This window comes from Myotis yumanensis, unplaced genomic scaffold (genome assembly GCF_028538775.1).
Source record: "Myotis yumanensis isolate MYYU_CA2020_CCGP unplaced genomic scaffold, mMyoYum1.0.hap1 SCAF_4, whole genome shotgun sequence".
NCBI classification, from domain to species: Eukaryota; Metazoa; Chordata; class Mammalia; order Chiroptera; family Vespertilionidae; genus Myotis; species Myotis yumanensis.
Window position 1 is genome coordinate 19,206,075 of NW_027223755.1, and position 25,975 is coordinate 19,232,049.

At 36.7% G+C, this 25,975-nt stretch overlaps 1 protein-coding gene across 3 annotated transcripts in view; it reads right to left on the minus strand.

Moving 5' to 3' along the window:
* The window catches only part of CDH12 (cadherin 12), a 718,639-nt gene that overhangs the window by 32,751 nt on the left and 659,913 nt on the right, over positions 1-25,975 (minus strand). For all 3 annotated transcript variants that reach the window (XM_070411429.1, XM_070411431.1, XM_070411430.1), the window contains one exon: positions 2,100-2,287. In XM_070411429.1, coding sequence (XP_070267530.1) covers positions 2,100-2,287 — 188 coding nt within the window. The remainder of the gene's footprint in view (positions 1-2,099; positions 2,288-25,975) is intronic.

The following is a 25,975-nucleotide window of genomic DNA, read 5'->3' on the forward strand; positions in this document are numbered from 1 at the left end:
AGGAAATGAGACTGAACGTTGGCCAGTAGCTAGCAAAAACATACGGACTTCAGTCTTAAAGCCATAAAGAGAAGAATCTACTATCAACCAGTTGGATGAAGGTAAGGTATACACCTCAGAGAATAGCATGAAAGTGGTGGAAAGGAGTAATGAGGAGGGTTGTAACTTAACCCATGAAGGAAATATTAACCCTAGTCAGGAGAAGTCAGTGGCTGGGCCATGTTTTACTTTGCAAGGGGAGGTCAATGGCAATGGAAGCAGCATAAGAAAACCCCTTGATTTCTGGTTTAAGGAACTGGAGACGAGGTGGGGCCTTATCCAGGTAGAAGAAAACATAAGCACGTGTGCTTGTGTTGGGAGAAGAGAGGGAATTCAGCTTTAGACATTTTGAGTTTGAAAAGACTATGCAACACACAGAAATGTCTACAAGGCAGCAGCTAATCTGCCTCCGTTATGTCAATTTGGGGCTAATTTAGAGTTGATGAGACTGAATGAGGAAGTTAGGCAGATGCTAAAAAAAAAAAGGATGAAGACAAAGCTTTTCAAAAACAAGAACATATTGTTTGCAGAAACAAATAATAAACACCACTTAATTTTCTTTGAAATTCTGCATGACAGACTAGCTAAAAAGAAGAGTATTTTAAATTTAAATTCAGGTGTATATCTGCCTATATATAAAAAATTAACCACATGATGGTGCTCTGCTACCAAATCATGTGAACTCACTTTCATGCCATGTAAGACCACAGAAAGAATTGAGTTTTAGTGACTAACAGGGCATAAGGAAAATATAAATGTCCATTGGGATCAGTTGAGAGCGTAACCTACTTATTAGAGTCCTGGCGAAGAGTAAAGTGTTTTATCTCTTATGTTTTTATTTATTTGTTTGTTTTTTAAATATATTTTTATTGATTTCAGAGAGGATGGGAGGTAGAAAGATAGAAACATCAATGGTGAGATAGAATCATTGACCAGCTGCCTCCTCCACGACCTACAATGGGAATAGAGCTCACAACCCTGGTATGTGACCTGACCGGGAATTGAACCATGACCTCTTGGTTCATGAGTGAACCCTCAACCACTGAGTGACACTGGCTGGGCTTATCTAATATTTTTAAGAAAAAAGAAAACAATTCTTTGTTGGATTCAGTGGGATCACAGCTATGTTTGCTATGTTTATTTAAAATGAAGTAACAATGCCAAGTAACATCAAGATAATAAGGGCTGTTTTTTTATTTCCTAAAAGTTTTATTATTTTAAAATAAATAGGCTATTATTTTAGCATTCTTTATCTTAAACATTATATCGTTACTTATTAGTTCCCAATAAATACCTTCTGTAGAAGTGATATGGAACTATTTGAGAAATCACACAAGATATTGATTTGTCCTCTTACTTAATTTAAGTATTCATCCTACTACTTAATTGCCTAAATTTCTTAATCAGTAACAAGAGAACCACACTGCTTGTCTCTGCTTCAGTTTCACCCTAATGAAGAAGCCTTTTCTGGCCATTATGAGATTGCCAACACCCTCCACTATGCTGGTTATCCCTTCACCCTGCTTTACGTTGTTCAAACCTGAATTTAGCACTGTTGACAGTGCTTTTAAATTTGTTTATTGTTCTCACTTCTTTCACTCCTCCAGTAACAGAGCTTTCCCACATCAGGATTCCTCCACTATGATATCAACGACGCTCACCAACAGTGTGTGAGTTAGGTACATATATTCTCAGAAAAGTCGTAAAAGGGGCAAGACCAAGCTTGGTGGTGATAAAGTTTACTTGTACATCTTATTTTTACATTAATTTTTAATCTACAATTGTAACAATAAAAATTGAAAATCAATTAAACTCTGGTAGACTTTTTAATGATTTAATCAAACTAATAGGCCTGATTGTTTCAACAGAAATATATACCTGTTGAATCACAGATATAGTGCAAGTGGGAGTGAATGTTTTAGAAACAACTGGTCTTTTTTTAAAAATTCGAAATATTGCTAGCTGAAGGAAAATTAAAATTGTTGTCATTCTCAAGTTTTAGTCTTTCTGTTCTTTAATTATGATCAGGTAGTCAACTGTCTAAAAACTTGTCTATGTACCTTTTTTAATTTGATGATTCCTTCTTGTGTATCCTCATCTGTGACGATGTCAAACAAATTTCCTCCATCTCCTGGGACAATATTGTATTCAATTTCTGCATTTTGTCCAAAGTCAGGATCCACAGCTCTTATTCTTCCAATAGCTGAGCCAATAGGAGAAGATTCAGGAACTTTCAGATGGAAGATGCCTGATGGGACATAGAAATTGTGTTGACAGTAGAGTTAGTAAAGTATGTAATAAGATTCCTAGACTGGAAAAATATACACAGTAGGATTTATTTATAGGAAGTAAATCAAATTTAAAGCATATTTGTAAAAAATGAAAGGCAATAAGCTGTCAAGTTAAGGATTATAATTAGGAGTAATTGATCCTTTCCTAGAATTTTAATTGGGTATTATAAATAGTAGTGTGTGTTAAATTAAAGTTAGTGTGAGGAAATATTTTACATATTAACAGCATCTGAGGTACCTAATATTAATGTGAAGGTGGTAATATCCATGAAATTAAATTGTAATTAATACAAAAGAATGCAGGGTATATTATATAGATGATAGAAGATATACATATATTTAAATATTTATAGAAAATAAAGGTTATGTTTTCTAGCATAAATAAATATGCAATGTATATAAAATAATATAAATATATAATTAACTAGACTACTTACTCAGTTAGGATAAATCATTAAACTAAAAATGGCATGTAAAACGATTATATATCTAGGTAACTGCATTCCACATTTTAATCTATGATGGAACTAAGTAGAGTATATTATAGACTAATATTCAACTTATGTTTACTAAATCTGTACTGGATATCTGCTAGTCACTTTTACAAACTTTTAAAATTAGGATATAAAGTTCTAGCTCCCATATTTTTAGCATAAAAAATAAAATAAAATAAAATGCTTATATTTTTACCACCAGGTGGAGCACTGACATTACAATTAACTTCATACTGAGTCAGAAAATCTAGAAAAATCCCTACCTATATAAAATATACCAGAATCATAAAAAATTATAATGTCCCACAAAAATGAAAACATGTACATTATTTAAAAGACTTTTCAAAATTTTGTAAGATATAACATGAAGAAAAATATAGTATAAGCTATTTCACTGACATCTTATCAAAGTAGATATTAATGAATTAAATAGCAGTCTGTTCAAATCAAAATAAGGAAAAAAGAAGCAATCAACAGTTTATGGAGAGTCTGCCAAATAGTTTCTTTTTTTCTTCCCAATTATTTTTATTGGCCTTATAGTTATTTCACAATCAGTTTCAATATTTGGTTCTTTCATTAGACCTGGTAGCCCTTACAATTTGGCATCTTCCCTTCCCCTCAAAAAAAGATACCCACCAGTTGCTCTTACAATGTTAAAATTAGCCTTATTTTTCCAATGGACATAACCTCAGTGGGACATGCAATATATTTAGTCTCAAGAGAGCTAAATATTTACCTAAAATGTCTTTAGTTCCATGTAAAGGACAGAAAGTACATTTTACCATTTTACAGTGGTATAAAATACTTGTTTAACTAATTAATAATTATTTAATAGTATGCCAGCCTCCAGAGAATGAATATATGGAGAACACATTTAAGAAATAAACAAATAAGTATAAATAAATAAAAATACTCCACGTGGCAATAATAAAGTGTTATTATAAACATTATAAAATAATTTTGGTGTAAGAAGTTATATTAATCAAACTAGCCACTTCTCATAGGCTAGACTTATATTTTATTAGGTTTTATTCCCTAAAAACTTAATACTGTGGCTGTCCTATAGAGACACTCAGCGTCTGAGGATTAAAGTAGGGTCTGAACTTGAGGCAAGCAGAGCAAAGAGAAAGAATAAATCATATTTTACGTTGTCTACAAGAAGACTGAAGATAGATATTCAAAAGGAATTTTTCTGAGTTTAAATAACCATGATTACATAAGTAATACCTCATGTGGCTTTTGCAACCAACTTTCTATCGAGTGTAGGTATTTCCAATAGCCATATCAAACCCTGATCCTATAGAAGCACTCCTGAGATATTAGCAAATGTGAGGATGCATGAATTCCTGTTTAATGTTCTAAAAAAGTGTTTGACACCATTATTTTAACTTGTACTAAACTTTTCAGGGCAAATTCCAAATATAAAAGACTAGGCATAAATATGTGGGCTATTTTTGTTATCCCTTTTTCTTCCTTTTTTTAAAAAATGGATTTCAGAGAGGAGTGGAGAGATAAAGAGAGATAGAAACATCAATGATGAGAGAGTCATTGATTGGCTGCCTCCTGCACATCCCACACTGGGGATGGAGCCCACAAACCGGGCATGTGCCCTGACCTAGAATTGAACCGTGAACTCCGGTTTCATAGGTCTATGCTCAACCACTGAGCTATGCTGGCTGGGCCTTCTTTTCTTAATGTCTATTAAATAGAAACATGGTTTATCAAAAGGGTCTCCACATCCTTTGCCTCTCAGTTTGTGATGGTGATAAAGAACCTGAAGAAACACTAAAAACCTTAAATCTATAGTATGGATGGTCATGGTCTAATCTCAAGGTACATTAATACTTGTTAGGGAAAGACTTATATTTTGCTATAAAATGGAGAAACTGAGTTCTATGTTGAATAATGGATTGTAAATCCTCCTCCAACAGGATATATAATTAGGAGGCTTATGGGAATAATTATCAAAGACATAGCTGGCAGGTAGATAGCTGAGAGAGATAGAGAGCTGTCAAGTGTAATGGTTTCCAGATTTCAAACACAGCAACCAGCAGAACTGGGTAGTGATGGTGATGCCCCCTGGAGAGGGGAAGGGGTGTGGTTGTGGTGTTGAATGGAATCTTTAGAAAAATATGGGCATCTAACTTTAAAAAATCATGGATATTTACTCTATCTGATCAAGGGGAAAATTTTTAAGTTACATGTTAGGTTTATGAGTTAGCTTTCCATGTGGACATTTAAAAGCAAAAATAAAAGAATCAAAAGTCAGGGGAGATAATCTTGTCTGGTGTCATCACTTAGGAATTATGGTTATCGAAGGTGAAGAGTTCAGCCAGAATCGAGAGCCTCCAATGTCAGAAGAATTTTAAAAACTCTGAAAGGTAACCAGAAGAACATTAGATAATACACATTATGGACGAAAGAGTGTCCCACCTTTCCAAGACAATATGCTGAGATATGAACTTGATGTTTTGCAAAAGCACATTTTATAAGGCCAATAACAATATATGTGAAGACAACTATTTATTTTGGTACTCTATCACTATAAGTTCAGCAGTAGGCTTTTGTTGTTGTTGTTGGTGGTGGTGGTTTTTAAATTGCGAGCATACAATATGCCTGAAAATTTCATAATGGCATTGGAAAACATGCTAAATTGAAGTGGTAGCATTGTCCAAATAAATTTTGATTCCATAGTATTCCAATAACATGCCCTACCAAAATTAAGATATAAGAGAAGTAAAACAGTGATTCACCACCTACATCTTTTATACGCATTGAGGTTTTAGTGTACATAAGACACACATATACAGAGCACTGTACTTTCTGTTCTTTACATAACAGAAATACATTTCAGGAAGGTGGAAGACACATTTATTAAGATAAGAATTTCTCAATAAAATATTGTAGTTGATAAAACGTCTACAGAATATGGAACAAGGCAGAGAAACTGTGCAATACTCATGTCGGATTGTTTAGGTTCTGTCGTTTTATTTCCGATGACTTGACATTTTATCATTTCTAGAAACTCAACAGCAATAAAGCCGGGGTCATTCAGATTAATTCAAAACCAAAGTAATCTTCCCCTGTGCCAAAGTCGGACCACTTATGATGTACTATGTAATTACACTGCCAACATCTTCTGGGCGCCCTACTTTTGACGCATATGAAATATCTTAATGGCGCTACCTGTACCACACACATTAAGAAATAAAACAGGTGACAAGAAATTGTTCACAGACTCAATCAAAATGTGTACTTACATATTCATCAAATATACATGCTATGCTTAACAAAATAACCCTGTGCCTGTGGAGAAGGAGAAAATTGCATGTAGTAAACTAAGTTGAAATTTAATAAAGAAATTATGTACCTTCTTACAAATTCTATTCCATGTTTATTCCAAAGTAAAGGTATCTGTTACTCAGTTATAGGCTAAGTAAGTATCCTCTCAGTATTCATGCTGTTTTAAAAAATTACACTTTGATTTTTATGGCTCACCGTGTGTGTGTGTGTGTGTGTGTGTGTGTGCATGTCAAGGGCATGCATTGATACCTAAGGACAATACATATACATTATAGTTCCTCTTTTTTCCCTTGAAGAAATTTTAAAGTTTTGATAAAAGTACCAAAATAGATATATTTACTTAACAAAGTATAAATCAATGTTATAATTTACTAAGAGATAAAGATTATAGAATCTAAAATATAATTTAAGTGAATTAATTATATAGTACTGTAAAAGCTTTCAGTGATAAGAATAGCATACAAAAAGACGAAATAATCTATTACAAATTATCTTTGACATACATTTTATTTTATGCTTATATAGTAACAACTATTCTAAAATTACTCAAAAGCAATATATGAAAAGTTAATGTTCAACTCCACTTAAAAATTATCTATAAGACACGTAACTAATTTGGAGGTAAATAGTATTTTAAAATACTAGAGTCCTGCCTGGCCTACGTGAATCAGTGGTTGAGCTTCTACCTATAAAGCAGGAGGTCACAGTTCAATTCTCAGTCAGTGCACATGCCTGGGTTGCAGGCTTGATCCTCAGTGTGCGGTGTGCAGGAGGCAGCCAGTCAATGATTCTCTCTCTATCGCTCCCTCTCCTTTCCTCTCTGAAATCAATAAAAATGTATTTAAAAATATTAGAGTTCTAGAAGTATTGTAATGCTTAATTAGAAATTATTTCAAATTATTAAGAATGTTAAACATTGTTAAGAACTTGAAAATATATATTGAGACCACTTAAATAAACAATTATTTGAAATACAACATTTTTATTAAACTTTAGAAAATAAATGCATATGACCACACACTGTTGATTCAGTGATTGAATTCAGGCATTAGCTGTTTCTGATAGTGATCCTCCATGTTTGCAAGTGTGTGTCTGAGATTTACCATCTAATTACATAGAAAAAAAGCTGCTTTGTTGATATTTTTGGTTTAATTACTAAAGCAAATATAACATCACATGAAATGATTTCACCTTATCCTAAAAAAATTAATCAGGAAATGAAAGCAAAAATATATCTTTATGAGTAAAAAGAAACTTTGTATAAATGGTATACCCATTATAACCTCTTATTAGCTATTTGTCTTGAGGCAAAATATTTAATCTTTCTTTTCCTAATCTGTAAAATGTGAAAAATAATAACAACTATAATTTAATTATCATCATTTTTTATTATTATGCCTACCTAACTTGTAGATTTGTGTTTAAAAATTAGTATGCAATAAAACTCAGTAATATCTAATATTGCTAGTTATTTTTTAAATAGTATTTTTGTAGATATCTCTCTATCTTTATATATAAAAGCCTAAGCGACCAGAATAACTGGAACCAGAATGACTGATTGCTAAGACGCACACTGACCACAAGGGGGCAGGCACTCAATGCAGGATCTGCCCCACAGCCAACCTCCCCCATCTGGCCAACCTCCCACAGTCTTTCTCCCTGGCCAGCAGCCCCGGTCGCCCGATTGGGGCCTACTGGCCAACCTCATGCGGTCCCTCTCCCCTGGCCAGCCAACCTCTTGCAGTCCCTCAGTCCGCCCCCACCGGCAGACCCTGATCTCCTGATTGGGCTGGTCCTCAGACTAGGATGGGGAACCGGGGGTGGGTGGAGGCAGATGCGGCCCCTTTTCCAGGGGAGGTGAGGGCCAGATTCCTCTTTGGGGCCAGTGGCCAACTTCCAATTCCCCGTCCGTCCACCTGGCCAGCAGGCCCTGATTGGCTTTTGCCCGTCCACTGCAGTGGTGGTGAGGGAAGGAAGAGGGGGGAGGCAGGGAGCCCTGATCACAGGCCAGGCCTAGGAACCCTCTCCATGCACGAATTTTATGCACTGGGCATCTAGTATTATAATATTTTCCTATAGGAATGATAATAATCAACAGGAAACTGCCTACAGAGGAATGGAGATGAAAGAAAGGGAGGTGTTAAAAAGTTCTGAACAGTCATGCTAATTTTAACTGAAACACTTTCCCATATGTTGAAAATTGAAGGTTTCAAGAATAAAAATATATTGTTGGTTGAAGAACATATTATACCCTCTATTTCCTTGAAAGCCTGAAGCTTTGTGTGTTTTCAATAAGCCTTAATTAAAGTAATAGAAAAATAATCCACAAGGAAGAATGAGTCTGATTTTTAAGAAGATGGATTCAAGCTGTATTTTAGTCAAGCATACTAAACATACAGTGAATGAAATGCCTCAGTAATGGCAGAGAACTCCACTCCAGCTCATAGAATGAATCAGAGATGAACAAATCTGTGGAAGTGTCAAGTATTTGCATCAAGAGTTTTACTGTATTGGCTAAATCACTTCACCTTTATAAAGGTTATAATTGCCCAGACTAGATTTTAATTAAACATGTACATGAATATGAATTACCATGTGCACAATCTCCAGCATATTAATGGATTAAGTTCTATAAATTCTATTTAATGATAGCAATATTTCTTTTCTCAAAGCAATGAGAAATTATATTCTTTAAACTATTAAATTCTGAGATGCTAAACACAACACAAAAATTTAGGGATAGATATTGCCTTGATCTTTTTAGATTCTTTGGATAGTAGATTAATTTTTAAATCTTCCAATAATTCAGATGACTCATATTTGATTCAACTACAATTTTTAATAGCCTCCTCCAAGGAATGATAAAGAAAACTCAAACAAACAAACAAAAAAGATTGTGTTTGTTCTGATGGCATTTCTAGTCTAGTAGGGGAGTGTAATGTGATCTATAATATATATATATTAGGTTTTCCTCAGTCCCTGTTTTTTAGCACAGAGTTCCTAAAACCCTATGAGAGCTAGAAAGGTTTCTTTATGTTAATAAGGTGACTTTTACATTATACATAAGGATGAGGACTAGTTGCAAAGAGACCCAACCCTGTGATTAAAAGGAAGGGGTTCAGGCCAGACCTGAGCCCAGAGGGTCGGAGGGAGACCGCATGGCAGACAGCCGCGTCTCTTGGGACAGACACAGACCCTGACCAGGGTAAGGAGTTCCGCGGGTTTGCTGGCGCCAGGAGATTTGAGATTTGGATTTTGTGATTGCGGAGAACTGAGACTAAAGGGGGCATCCTGAGGAACTGACCGGACCATGCAGTGCCCATAAGAGAGGAGCGTTTCCCAGACCATGCAGTGCTGGTAAGAGAGGAGCGTTTCCGCGGCCGGCCGGCGTTTGTCTGTTTCTTTGTTTTCACTGAACCCTGCTCATAGGACAGTTCGGATACAGACACTCACCTGTGCTGAAGAGAGGGTGAAGGTGCAGACGAGGGGAATCTGGGGAGAGGCTGAGGAAAGAGGGGGAGCCGGAGGAGGTGGCAGCGAATTGAGTGCTGAGACCCCCCTGGGCCCAGGACTGGGGCAGCCATTCCTCCAGAGGGTGGAATTCCTACCCCCAGCCCCCCAGGCAAGGAGCACAGCCACACCCAGATTCCACCCTGTATGAGATAAAGGATTAAAACAAGCTGATTAGTCCCTGGGAGTTACCAGGGTCTGGCCTATAGAGGGATTTTCAGTCCCACCAACAACACAGAGCAGGGTAAGGATTAAAAAAGGATAGAGAAGCTGTATAGCCTCAGAGGCCAACCCAAAAACACTGCCACCCAGAGGCTGAGCCACAAACTGACTCTTAGGGGAATACAAATTAAGGCAGACTGGATCACAAATACGGCCTGCTTTAAAATCAGGACTGTGATTTACAACACGGAGGAACAGTGTAATGCAGGCAAATTCAACACTCTCCTAAATACCTGGCAGGACTAAGGCGAACCAGGCTGAAGAGTAGAAGAACCGAAAGACCATCACTACTGCAAATTTTTTCTTTTTCTTTTTCTTTTTAATTTTTTCACCTTTTTACTAAGAAACCAATTTTTTTTTCTCTTTTTCTTCTTTTTCCATCACCTGATTTTACCCTTTCAATTACCACATTTTTATTTTTAACCAGTATTATTACTGCTACCATTTTACCATTTTTTAAAGTGCCATTTTATTTTCTCTTTATTTTCTTTTGGGATTAGTGTTCTCCATTCTATTTTCATCGTTCCTTTAGCATTAATTTTCCCTATCTCAATTTCACCTCTTTGCTAAAACCCTCTTCCTTACTTTTCCCCTTTTGGTGTCCTGTTTCTCTTACCCTATTCCTGCTCCAGACTTTCCCAATTCCCTCTTTTTACCCCCTGTCTAATTCCACCCTACTTATATATCCTATTTCCAATCTACTGCTCTAAATCCTTATACACCTATTCTTTATCCTTCTTCACTTTCCAAACATTTTTTTCTCTCTTATCTTTCTATTGTTTTCTTGATTGTTGAATATATTGGGCTTTTTTTTTTTTTTATTTTTATTTTTTTTTATTTGTTTGTTTGTTTTGTTTTGTGTTTTTTCTTCTTTTTTAGGACTGGTTGTGAGGTTGTTTTTCTTTTTCTTTTTCTTTTTCTTTTCTTTTTTTTTTTTCTGCTGGTTTTTCCCTTCCCACCCCACCCCACCCCGGTTATTTTTGTGCTTCTGTTTTCCCTTACCCCTCTGGATATTATTGGTGGTTTGTAGTTTGCATTCATCTCCAGGGATCTGTTGCTGGAATTTGTTGAGATTAGTGGCAGTTCTATTGGAGTTTGCTCCTCATACCAATAGTCTCTTCCCCGCTTCTACTTCATTCTCTTTTTTCGCTCTCTTTTTTTCCCCCCTCTTTTTTCCCAATTCTATTTTTGCACTCCTTTTTTGTTTGTTTTTTTCTTATTTTTCTTTTCTGTTCTCTCTTTTATCTTCTTCTCTTCTTTCTCCCTTATCCCCTAATTCTCTTAATTCGGGTGGTCACCTTTATTTGGGGTTATTAATATTGTGAATATACTTGTGTTCAGTGCCTGGTACGTTGTGCCTTGCTCTGTTGTATTTTGTGCCTTTAAATCAACGCAGCAGATCCAAGCAACAGCAGCCCCCTGATCACCGCAGCCTCCTGATCACCACAGCCTCCAGATCACCACACCCTCTGTCTGTGGAACAGCAGCTGTACGTGAAGCCTCCCCCCACCAGCCAGAAGAGCCAACACAGCTGTGAACAACACCCACCAGAGGAGCTGCTGCCAACTGGAAAGCAGCTGCTACCGCAACCGTCTGAGCAGCAACCACAACCCAAGGAGCCCCTGCCACCCAGGGAGCAGCCACTGAACATCTCAACATCTACATATGTCAGCGAGATCAAACATGGGTAGGCAAAGAAACCCCCAAAGGAAAGAAAAGGAGGACTCGCCAGAAAAGCAGCTAAGTGAGACAGAGATATGCAACATGACGGAAAAAGAATTCAGAATAAGGTTCCTAGAGTACATGCACCAGATGTTCAAGAAGCAAGAAGAAACAGATGAAAAACTCAACTACTTATGCAAGAAGCTAGAAGAAACAGATGAAAAAATCAACAACTTAAGTAAGTCCCAAGAAGAAATGAAGAGTGACATAGCTTCAATAAAAAACTCCATTGAAAGTATCAACAGTAGACTGGGAGAAGCGGAGGACCGAATTAGTGAATTAGAAGACAAGGAAGCAAAACACACTCAAACTGTACGGCAAATGGAGAAAAAAATTAAAAGACAGGAGGAGAGCCTAAGGGAGCTTTGGGACAACATGAAACGAAACAACATACGAATAATAGGGGTGCCAGAACAACAGAAAGATGAACATGGATTAGAAAACCTATTCGAAGAAATAATATCAGAAAACTTCCCTGAGGTGGGGAAGAAAAAAGTCACACAAGCCCAGAGAGTCCAAAACAAGGTGAACCCGAAAAGACCCACACCAAGACACATCATAATTACCATGGCAAATGTTCAGGATAAAGAGAGAATCTTACAGGCTGCAAGAGAGAGACGGAAAGTAACATACAAGGGATCTCCCATTAGATTATCAAATGATTTCTCAACAGAAACACATCAGGCCAGAAAAGAATGGACAGAAATCTACAAAGTGATGCAAAGCAAAGGACTGAATCCAAGAATACTCTATCCAGCAAGGCTATCATTCAAAATTGAAGGGGAAATAAGAAGCTTCACAGACAAAAAAGGGCTAAGGGAGTTTATCACCACCAAGCCAGCCATGCAAGAAATGCTAAAGGGACTGGTGTAAAAAGAAGAAATATCAAGCTCAGAAAGAAAACAGCCACACACACACACAAAAAAAGTAATGGCTACAAACAAGTACCTTTCAATAATAACTTTAAATGTAAATGGACTAACTGCTCCAACCAAAAGACATCGAGTGGCTGAATGGATAAAAAAACATGACCCATACATCTGCTGTCTACAAGAGACCCACCTCATTAGAAGGGACTCACACAGACTGAAAGTGAAGGGATGGAAAAATATCTTTCACGCAAATGGAAAGGAAAAGAAAGCTGGGGTAGCAATACTTATATCTGACAAAATACATCTCAAAGTGAAGGCCATAACCAGAGATAAGGAAGGCCACTTCATAATACTAAAGGGATCAATACAACAAGAAGATATAACCCTGGTAAACATATATGCACCCAATGCAGGAGCACCCACATACATAAGAAAACTTCTGGAAGATATCAGGGGAGAGATCGACAACAATACAATCATAGTAGGGGACTTTAATACACCACTGACATCACTGGATAAATCCGCTAGACAAAAACTCAGCAAAGAAACAGCAATCCTAAATGACTCACTAGATCAGATGGACTTAATTGACATCTTCAGAACACTTCACCCCACAGCTGCAGAATATACATTCCTCTCAGGTGCTCATGGGACATATTCAAAAATAGACCCCATATTGGGTCACAAGCAAAGTCTCCACAAATTCAAGAAGATTGAAATCATAAAAAGCTTCTTCGCAGACCACGATGGCATAATGTTAGAAATAAACTACAATAAAAACAACCCAAAATACTCAAACACTTGGAAGCTGAATAGCATGTTATTAAATATTGATTGGGTTACCGATGACATCAAAGAAGAAATTAAAAACATCCTGGACACTAATGACAATGAAAACACAACAATCCAAAACCTCTGGGACACAATGAAAGCAGTCCTGAGAGGAAAGTTTATAGCTCTACAGGCCTATCTCAAAAAACAAGAAAAAATGGTAGTCAATCATCTAACTCTACAACTCAAAGAATTAGAAAGAGAGCAACAAGAAAACCCCAGAGTGAGCAGAAGGAAGGAGATAATAAAGATTAGAGCAGAAATCAATGAAATAGAGACCAAAAAAACAATACAGAAAATCAATGAAACCAAGAGCTGGTTCTTTGAAAGGATAAACAAGATTGACAAACCCCTCGCCAGGCTCACCAAGAAGCAAAGAGAAAGGTCCCAAATAAACCAAATCAGAAATGATAGAGGCGAAATAACAACAGACCCCACAGAAATACAAATGATTGTTAAACAATACTACGGGCAACTCTACTCCAACAAACTAGACAACCTGGAGGAAATGGACAAATTCCTAGAAAAATACAACATTCCAAAACTCAATCAGGAAGAATCTAAAAACCTCAATAGGCCAATAACTATGGAAGAAATTGAAGCAGTCATCAGAAAGCTTCCAGCAAACAAAAGCCCAGGGCCAGACGGCTTCACAGGGGAGTTCTACCAAACATTCAAGGAAGAACTAAAACCTACCCTCCTCAGACTACTACAAAAAATTCAAGAGGAAGGAACGCTTCCAAGCTCATTCTATGAAGCCAGCATCACCCTAATACCAAAACCAGGTAAAGACATCACAATGAAAGAGAATTACAGGCCAATATCCCTCATGAACATAGATGCCAAAATCCTCAACAAAATCTTAGCAAATCGGATCCAGCAGTACATCAGAAGGATCATACACCATGACCAAGTAGGATTTATCCCAGAGATGCAAGGATGGTACAACATCCGTAAATCAATAAATGTGATACATCACATAAACAAATTGAAAGAAAAAAACCACATGGTCATATCAATTGATGCAGAAAAAGCATTCGACAAAATCCAACACCCATTTTTGATAAAAACTCTCAGAAAGGTGGGAATAGAAGGATCATACCTCAACATAATAAAAGCCATATATGACAGGCCCACAGCCAACATCATACTCAATGGACAAAAACTAACACCATTTCCCCTAAGAACAGGAACAAGACAGGGATGCCCACTCTCACCACTCCTGTTCAACATAGTACTGGAAGTATTAGCCATTGCAATTAGGCAAGAAGAAGAAATAAAAGGCATCCAAATTGGAAAAGAGGAAGTAAAACTGTCCTTATTTGCAGATGACATGATATTATACATACAAAACCCTAGAGACTCCATCAAAAAGCTACTAGACTTAATACATGAATTTGGCAATGTAGCAGGATACAAAATTAACCCCAAGAAATCTGAGGCATTTCTATACACCAATAGTGAACTTTCAGAAAGGGAGATCAGAAAAACAATCCCATTTACCATCGCACCAAAAAAATTAAGATACCTAGGAATAAACTTAACTAAAGAGGTTAAAGACCTCTACTCAGAAAACTACAGGACGTTGAAAAAAGAGATAGAGGAAGACATAAACAGATGGAAGAACATACCATGTTCTTGGATTGGTAGAATCAACATCATTAAAATGTCCATACTACCCAAAGCAATCTATACATTCAACGCACTTCCCATTAAAATACCAATGGCCTTCTTCAAAGATCTAGAACGAACTCTCCAAAAATTCATCTGGAATAAAAAAAGACCCCGAATAGCTGCAACGATCCTGAGAAAGAACAAAGTAGGTGGGATCTCAATGCCAGATATCAAGCTGTATTACAAAGCCACTGTTCTCAAAACTGCCTGGTACTGGCACAAGAACAGACATATAGATCAGTGGAATAGAATAGAGAGTCCAGAAATTAGCCCGAACCAATATGCTCAATTAATTTTTGACAAAGGAGGCATGAACATACAATGGAGCCAAGATAGTCTCTTCAATAAATGGTGTTGGGAAAATTGGACAGACATATGCAAGAAAATGAAACTAGACCACCAACTTACACCATACACAAGAATAAACTCAAAATGGATAAAGGACTTAAATGTACGACAGGAAACCATAAAAATTCTAGAAGAATACAAAGGCAACAAAATCTCAGACATATGCCAAAGCAATTTCTTCACTGATACAGCTCCTAGGGCAGTTGAAACTAAAGAGAAAATGAACAAATGGGACTACATCAAAATAAAAAGCTTCTGCACAGCAAAAGAAACCATCAACAAAACAACAAGAAAACCCACCTCGTGGGAAAACATATTTGCCAACGTCATATCTGATAAGGGCTTAATCTCCAAAATTTATAGGGAACTCATACAACTTAACAAAAAGAAGATAAACAATCCAATCAAAAAATGGGCAAAGGATCTAAATAGACACCTTTCAAAAGAGGACATTCAGAAAGCCAAGAGACATATGAAAACAAGCTCAAAGTCACTAATCATCCGAGAGATGCAAATCAAAACAACAATGAGGTACCATCTCACACCTGTCAGAATGGCCATCATCAACAAATCAACAAACGACAAGTGCTGGAGAGGATGTGGAGAAAAAGGAACACTTGTGCACTGCTGGTGGGAATGCAGACTGGTGCAGCCACTATGGAAGGCAGTATGGAGGTTCCTCAAAAAATTGGAAATGGAACTCCCATTTGACCCTGTGATCCCACTTCTAGGAATATATCCCAAGAAACCAGAAACACCAATCAGAAAGGATATATGCACCCAGATGTTCATAGCAGCACAATTCACCATAGCTAAGATCTGGAAACAGCCTAAGTGCCCATCAGTAGATGAATGGATTAGAAAACTGTGGTACATCTACACGATGGAATACTATGCTGCTGTAAAAAAGAAGGAACTCCTACCATTTGCAACATCATGGATGGAACTGGAGAGCATTATGCTAAGTGAAACAAGCCAGTCAATGAAGGAAAAATACCACATGATCTCACTCATTCATGGATAATAAAGACCATTACAAACTTTTGAACAATAATAGATACAGAGGCAGAGCTGCCTCAAACTGATTGTCAAACTGCAGTGGGAAGGCCAGAGAGAGTTGAGGGGCAGGAGGGAGGGGAGTAAGAGATCAACCGAAGGACTTGTATGCATACATATAAGCATAACTAATGGACATAAGACACTGGGGGGTAAGGGAGGGTAGGGGTTTGTCAAGGGCGGGGGGGAAAAAAGGACACTTATGTAATACCCTTTGTAATACTTTAAGCGAAAAATAAAAAAAAAAAAATAAAAGGAAGGGGTTCAGCCCAGCATTGCTCCTTGGTTGAGCATAGATCTATGAGCAGAAACCTGCAACCTGTGCATGTGCCCTGACCTGGAATTGAACTGTGATCTCATGGTTCATAGGTCAACACTCAACCACTGAGCCATGCCGCATAGGCCGAGGAATCAATTTTGATCACTAACCTCAAATGCACCTTCAAAATTGGCTACAGCTTGGCAAGAGTGGCTCAGTGGTTGAGCACCTACCTATGAACCAGGCGCTCACAATTTGATTCCTGGGTTGTGGCTCCATCCCCAGTGGGGGTCGTGCAGGAGGCAGCCAATCAATGATTCTCTCTCATTATTGATGTTTCTATCTCTCTCCCTCTCCCTTCCTCTCTGAAATAATATATATATATATATATATATATATATATATTTATTTATTTATTTATTTTTAAAAAAAGATTAAGTGCAAAATATGCTAGTAAAGGTAACCATTTCATCCATCTCACATGTGTTACTGTCAGTTTACAAAAGCACAATATGCAAATGTAATAACAATGTGCTTGTCTTTGTCTCCTATTGTTCTTTAAATTTTCTTCAGTGAGAGTAAGCTTTGTCTTTTCTGCCCATTGTTAAATAATAGGCAGTCTGATATTCAATTTAATTTCCCAAAATCTAGGTTTGGGCAACAGAATTGTTCAGTCTATCATAGTAATCAGTATTTCAATTCTCATACAAAAGTAAGACATCTCCTGTCTGCTACCAATCTCCAAGCCACACTGGGCCAATTGCAGATGGAATTTGGGGTATGAGTGGCTTGGCAGGTTTTCCCCTGTCTCATCCTTTGCTTGCCAGGGTGATGTTGCCTAACCGAGGAGGCAGCAAAGCTAGGGAACTGGGCTGTTCTACTTTAGTGGATAGTTTTTGTCTCTCTGGGACTGACTCTGGCACTCTTGAGGGCTCTCGGAAGCTTTTCCTACGACAGACCCTGACAAAGGCATTCCCTCTACTTTGATATAACGTTCTCCTTAAGCTCTGCATCTTCTCGCCATCCATTCCACACACAGCGTCTCACTGAGGAAAATCTCTCCGGTAGGTCTTAAAATGACTCTGGGCTGGTTCTCCTTTCTGCTTACTCATTTCTAACTCCTTTTGTTGGCTGTCATTACTTTCCCAAAAGAAAACCTGTTCTTCTGTCTTGCTCTTTCTCAAAACACTTTAGCAATTTTAAGCACGAGGCAGGCATCAGTCCATGCATTTACCCAGGTTTTGGACTTTATTATTGGTCCATGTTGAAGGGAAGGCTTCCCTCTCCAGGCCTGAGAGGCGAGAGAAGGGCAGCCCTAATCCTTACTTTTATCAGATAAGGGTTCCGAATGGCTTCTCCAAAGAAATCTTTCACACAAATTTTCCCTCCATCCCACACCCCATAAAAAGTGTGTTAAAAGGATACAAATAGGGTTGTTGTGATAGATTTTTTCCAAGAGTCTAAAGGGCATCCTGACATTTCAATTGAAAATTCGATTTTGTTCTGGGGCCACACTTGGCTATGTGGTTTCCATTTTATCTTGGCTTCCAGTGGAAACGTCAACATTAATCTATGGTTATATCTGTATACCTTCCTCCTCCTTTTCTCCAATTTCAATTGAGATGACCTTTTAGTCTGTTTCCTCTTATTAAACTCCAGCAATTTGTAAGTATCGTACTATTCACTACAGGGTCTATCTTCTCTGCATTCGGTACTTTCTTCTCAAATGAGATACTTCCAAATAGCTGCAAGCTGCTCATATTCGCTCACATTACAAAACTTTTCCCTTGTCCCTACATCTGATCCTAGCCAGCCTCCTGATTTGCTTTTTCTTTTCCAGCAGAACTTCTCAAAGATAGTCCTGGTTACCCATTCCTACCAGATAATCACTCCACAAAGCGGCTTTCATCTAATATTTGAACCAGCCACTCTATTAAAAACAGTTTCCCCTGAGATCTCCATGACAACCTTGTCCATCAATCCAGTGACAACTTTTTTAGTTGAATTCATTATAAGCAGCACTGGATACTCATGTGCATTCCATCTTTCCTGAAACACATCGCTCCTTAAAATCCGTGACACTATCTTTCTGGTTTTTCTCCAAACACATCTTTCTTCTTCTTAGCTTCCTTTGTTGGTGTTCTCAAATAGAATCTGGATAAGTAATTCTAAAATTTGGCTGCATATTGGAATGATGTAGAACGTTTAAAAAAAAAGAAATAAAAAGACTGCCCAAGGGATTCTCATTTAATCGTTCCGAGTTTAGACCTGAACAGCAGGATAGACTAAACTGCCTGCTGTTCTGCTTTGCAATCATGATCAGGAACCATTATCTCAGGCTGTTTTATCCAAGCTTTTATTCTTCCCAAGAATTTCATCAGCCCCTTGACTTCATTTTTTTATATTCATGCTAAAACTTCCTTACCTTTTAATTCTGGCCTGTATACATATTTGGGTTTTATACATGACAAAGCATCATCTGATTCCAGTACTTCACCTGGATATCTCCAAGGCATTTCTGCCTGAACATATTCAAAACATACTCATGGACCTGCTATGCCTCCAGAAGAAGGCCCTTTTTAATATCCACTGTCGTAGCAAGTAACATTACAATCTCTCTATCTCCAGAACTAGAATCCTCTCTTTCATAGCACATTCATTAAAATTGCTGATTGTTTTACCTCTTAAAAATAACTCAAATCTATCCACATACTGCCATTTCAACCATCTGTGCCACGATCATAGAAAGATTAAATAACTCATAGTTCTTGTCTGTATCACTGCAATTGTCTGCTAACTCTCGTCCATATGTCTGTTCTTCCCACCCTCCCCCCACCAGCAGTCTCTTCTGCATGGCAAGGGTAAAGGGGTCATGTCTATCATTCTTAGTAGAAACTTCATTCCTTCTACCATGAAGAGGACTGGTGGGAGAAAATGCATACACTTTTAGAAAATCAACATGAAAGAAAGAACTTTTAAAATAGATAGTACTTTTTAAGTACAGTAGAATAGGCATAATAAGAATAGCAATTATTTGTATAGTGCTTTCTATTTTCCAGGAACTTTTCTAAACACTTTCTCTTAAAAACTAATATCATCCTCATATGAAGACTTTGAGGTAGATACTATTATTCTCAGTTGGTGATATCCTAGTAAATGTTTAATAATAAGGTCAGAGAGGCAGGGAGGACAGATGTAAGCCCTTCATTTTAGTGTTTATGCCAGTGGGGCATCACTGAACACATAGTTGGGAGATGTACACAACTGGATCTAAGGTCCTGGGAGAGCCAGCTCCAGCACATCACTCTACGCTTCTACAAATGAAGAAACTGAGGAGCATACAACTGGGCACTCCCAGGCAGTGAGATGAACCAATCGAGTGACATTTCTGAGCTAACCTGCAATCTCTCATTTGGTCTTCCCATTTTATTTTACTTGGTTTTATTGCCTGAGTATTAGTCAAATAGAGACAACATTGGGTTCACATAGAAGGTTGTGTGTGTGTGTGTGTATGTGTGTGTGTGTGTGTGTTTTAATACAAGACATTCAATTTTTTCCTTAAATCAGCTATACTGATGAATGCAAATTCCAATGAAGGGTGGATTGAGTGGGTAGGATTTGCTTGGTAAAAGTTTCATTTTTCAGTGCTTATTGAGCAAAATCAATGAAGATATAGAGAAAAGAGAATTAGGAGATGTAAGAGTGTTCTGGGAAAGAAATATAACTCTAAAGATGAAATGACTTCTGTTTCTGCATCCACATTGATTATACCTCTTCTGTCTTTCCAATTCTCCCATCCTTATTACCTAGATTCTAGCTTTCAAGTACAATTTTTTTTTATGTTTAATACTATAGTTCTACAAATGTGCAAATTCAATAAATACATATCTATATTTCCTTGCAAAATGAATTTATTTATAATATTTTTCAAGAAATTGCATTGGAAATCCCAACCAAACCAATTACAAATGAGCAATGAAAAACAACCTACTTATATTACTTAATGAATGCCAGAATGAAAAGTGTTTCTGATTCTCAAAAATATCTATTTTTAATAAATGTGATTTATATACTAACCACTCTCCCCATTACATAATAGTAAACATGATGAATAGTTGGCAAGAGTTCACAACATTTCAAATGCATCAATAGCTTTCCACTGTTCATCCATTTTTCTGGTGTACATTTAATATTTCCTTAAAAGCTCCATTAAATATGTAAACTCTTCTTTTGTCCTTGTAGATATAATTTCTTATCTATCTAACAGAACCCAGTAAATGGGTACTTCTCTAGGAGGTGTGAGTGATATTGCCCAATAATTTCACACACACACACACACACACACACACACATGCCCCATAAAGCTTTATCTCAAATTATCAGTAAATTTAGCATCTTATAAACTAAGCTCCTGAAAAATATTTGGAATTGAAATACACAAGGTGATATTTATTCACCCAAAGCTTTTATTTATCACAAATATTTTCCCCATTGACTTTAGAGAGTGAAAGGGAGAGGGGGAGGGAGGGGGGAGGAGGGAGAGAGAGAGAGAAACCCCAATGTGACTGTGACAGAGATACAATTGTTTGCCTCCCAAATGCACCCCAACCAGGGTGGGGATTGGACCTGCAACCCAGGTACATGCCCTTGACCAGGAATTGAACCTGTGACCATCAGGTACGCAGGCCTATGCTCTAACTAATTAGAAACACAGGCCAGGGACTCACAAATATTTTTTGAAATATTATGAGTCTAGAAAAATTAAATTTGGTGGTAGAGTTTTCTCTCATAATATTTTGGTTTCTGTTAGCCAAACTAAATTTTTAACTGCACCTAATTGATTTGCAAATTTTATTTCTAAATATCCATCCCATATTCATATATTGTGTATGTACACAATGGTTTACATTTTCTGTGATGGCATGTCTTTTATTATTTGAAAGCTCCCTATCTCTTCCAATTTTATTGCTTATGCCTAAAATGATTCATTTGCTTACTACTCCTCATCTCTTTTGCATAAATTATATTCCCCGTTCTTTCAATGATAGCTTACAGTTAATTTTTGTTAATTTATTTTATTGTTTTTCATTGCCATTTTTTTCACAATTCTTTAATAATACATCTTGCTTTTGCAATGGTCTAAAATATTTTGGTACACATTTGTTCTCACACTGTCTAATTCTTACAGGTTTCAGAAATCAGTGTTGGTACTATTTCCTTTAAAATCCTCTCAGATCTACTCTGTAATTATTTGGGTGTTCATCTTATACATTCATATATCATTCTGTATGTAAGGTTATCATTTATTTTACTTTAGGTAGTATAATTTCCCACCAACTTAACCATCTCCTCATTATACATAGAGCTTCTGGAGGAAAGGGATTAAATTTTTTTATCCCCTTAATGAAATACAAAATATTGATATAGACTTTTTTACATTTACACTTCAATAAAACTAGCAATCAATGCAGCATTATTCACTAAATGATGTAATTTATTTTCTCTAGTATTTGTTAATGTGATATATTTCTTATGAACAAAATCTTTTATTTCTATGTTTTTTGGGGGGGTATTCTTATAATCTGTTTAACTCTTCTAAAGAAATGTTTTAGAAGTCCAATTTCTTTTCCTATATGAACATACTAAGACCAGTGATAAGGCAAATATGAAATACAGAAATTTAAAGCATTTGAAACAAATGGTGACTTTATGATGCCTTCACCTCTATGATTAAAAATTACCCACCCATCAGAAGTCTATGTACAGGGTGGGGCAAAGTAGATTTGTAGTTGTGAGTGTGCAAAGCACAGAGTTCATTCTTGTATTATTATTAATTATTGTGTTATTTTCCATATGAATAACTGTAGGCCTACTTTTGCCCCACCCTGCATTAAAGTTTTTACGTGGTTAGATTTTAAGTTCTCCTTATATCTTTGTTCATTCTCTTTCCTGGATTTCTTTGTATCTAAAATTTAAAGAGAGTTGTGTCTTCTATAATCTGCCTAATTTTATCCATGCCTCACACTGCACTTATCACTTCTATGTTTATGTCCGTCAGAAATTTTTCTTTGACTCAGACTTCTCTTTGAGGATCCCTCTATTTTCAACCATCTCCTGCTCATCTCTACTCAAATGTCATTATAGCAGCTGAGAAAACACCTTTCTCCTCAAATTTTTTTCTTCACAGGCTCTTTATCTTACATATCTCTGAATCCCACATATGACTAAGTCCTTTCCATTCTGCCACTGAAACATTACTCAATTCTGCCTCTATGTATCGCCTCCAAACAACTGCCCTGGGTTTGTGTAACATCTACACTCTACTTCAGCCTTTACCAAGTTATAAAAGTTACTTTCTTAAGATACTGATATAAAATATTGCCCCTGTATTCAAAACCACACAGAGATACATAAATACATGTTTCTATTTCAGAGTTGTGGCAATCTATTACCAATACCTTTTTTTATTGTTAAATTCTTACTGTATATTTCTTTTCAACTTATATGTTATTCACAAATATTTTCTTAACTAGTGGCCCGGTGCATGAAATTTGTGCACTTGGGGGGTCTCTCAGCCAGGCCTGCACCATCTTGCAGTCCTGGAGGTCTTGGGGGGTGTCCTACTGACATCTCATGGAGAGAGAGACTAAGCCAGCAGTTGGACATCCTTAGCACCGCAGCAAAGGTGGGAGAGGCTCCCGCCACCGCCGCTGTGCTCACCAGCTTGAGCCCAGCTCAGGGCTTCTAGCTGAGCGGCACTCCCCCTGTGAGAGAGCACTGACCACCAGGGAGCAGCTCCTGTATTGAGCATCTGCCCCTTGGTGGTCTGTGCACGTCATAACGACTGGTTGTTCCGGTGTTTGGTTGACTTTCATAGTAGCCTTTTACTATATAGGATGATCCCAGTAGGATCTAATTACCATATCCTACTTATGGCAATAATTATTTTGATCATATTTATATTTTGGAGTATTATTGCATTTGTAATATAGGTATTACATGTATGTAGATATTTGTCTTATAGTTTGCCTTGTATATATAATATATAAAAGATGAAGGGATTTTAATGGACTATAATGTAATTTTCATAGACTGGAAAGATAATAAAATACATAAGCTTTTAAAGGATACTAGGGAAATTATATTAACAATCAGTATATACTTTTTAATCTGAGTAAAATTGCTTCATTTCACTTCAGTCATTTTTATATTTGTTATAAAATTAATATACAGCAGAAAAAGACTAAGTGGGAAAAGTGTGGATATTTTGCTTTATGTGAATTAAGCACATCACTTAATTGATTTGATTTAATAATGCATAACTTAGATCAGCTTGTAGATAGTCATTTAAAATTCAAATAATGGACACAGTCAACATGCTTATTTTAACAGATGGAGACCTGCTACAGATATCTTTCACTAGAGTAGATGGCAGCTTCATAACTCGATGGAAAAGATTTTGCAAAGAAAGTATTTTGCCTTCATATGACTGACCTGAGCTCCTTTAACATGCCAGATATTATTTATATTGATGAAATGGTATTACTGCCTTTTTATGCACAGTTTTCTGGGATATGTGCAGGATTTTTTTTTGGCTAAACACTGCCCTCAAAAAATGCCTTCTAAGAAGGAGAGTGATCAAATGTTAGAGTTCAGAAGTCCCTGCAGAAAAATTAGGTCTTGGTTTTTCTCACCTAGTTGCCATGTGATCTTGGGAAAGTTATTTAAGATTTTTTAATCATATAGTCTTACTGTTTTATTTCTAAAATTGAGCTAGTGCTATACTATTATAGTAACAATTAAATGGAAACATATATGCAAGTCACTTTGCATAGTGCATGACACATAGTAATGTATGAGTCGATATCATTGTCACTCTGAGCATATCAAATGTGTAGGAAGTTCTGATATCTCACAAACCATCTATTTTACAACAATAAAATAACAAATGATTTATATTTGAATGATACAAATATATATGCTTTTTATTTTCATCTCTAACAGATTTATAGAAAAATGAATGTGATGGGTGTTTAACAATGTCACATATGTAAATGTACACACAAAAATCCCAAAATATGATTAGTAAATTTTAAGAAATTATCTTGTGCTTTTTAAGCAATGAAAAATGTAACTCATGACGTTCCTCTAAAGGAAGATGGTTTTTTCAGCGTAATTGCTTAACAGGCATGAACAAATTTAGCTAGTTATTATTTATGGATAGAATATATGTTACCTTGACTTTTACATTCAAAAGGCCATTATTTCAGTTTGTAATTTGATGTCATATATGCAGTTTAATTGCTCCCCGTGAGAAATATTCCTGCAAAAAGAACATTGGCTTCTAAAGAGATGGCTTTCTGTTTATAAATGGATTCTGTCTTTTCCCCTGAAGGATGTAATTCAAAATGACAGCACAGTAAAAAGGGCTTGACACAAAGGCATGTAACATTTCAAGGGGATTAATTTTTTATTCATGCAAAATGTGAATGCTCCTTTTCTTCTCATGATTTAAAAATATCTCTCACCTGTTAAAGTTCAGACTATAGTTCAAATATGCATGTAACACAAGCAGAAAATAATTGATCACAGGGATCTACTTGGTATATTTCTTCTGCCCTCTCTTTTCTCTGTTTATGGTGACAACTCAACATAAGTCATGCGACTCTTTTGCAGCTGTGTTCTAACGAACGGTTTTAGAGCAACAGGTAAAAGAAAGTAACAACTTTTTAATTTTCACATTAAGTCAAGTTAGAAGGACTGCAACGTTCCAACAGGCCTACGGCTTCATCCAGGTTCCCTTTCATGAGGTAAGATTTGGAAGTGACCTTCCCGATTCAGTGGGGCCTTTGCACTCCATCCTGGTTTCCTGGGCATACTAGTTCCTCTCCCCTGAAGATATTTTCATTTCCCTGAAGCCACAGCCTTCCCAGACTTTGACAAACCGCCCTCCATTTATACCTGCGAGAGCTCTAACCTTTCATTGGCCGAGTTTTATATTCCTCATCTGAAAAAAGCTCCACTATCCTCCTTGTGAATAAGAATACTGACACTCTCTAGGAAGACGTCTTCTCTTCCCTATACTCTAGACTGAATGTATTTTATATGCACAAAACCCAAAAGAGGACCCAGGTTCCCAAGGCCACACTGTATCAAAAGCAGAGTTATCTTCCAAACCATCTTCCTTAATTAGCCATTACAGCTGGTCACATATATGCAGTAGGAAAAAACAACAACAGCTGTGCTTGCTGGGTTGGGAACATATTCTTTATTATTCTCGTGTGCTAGATAATCAGATGCATATTTCTTTCTCCTTTTTAACATTAATTTATATTTTTTCTGTTTCCCTTAATA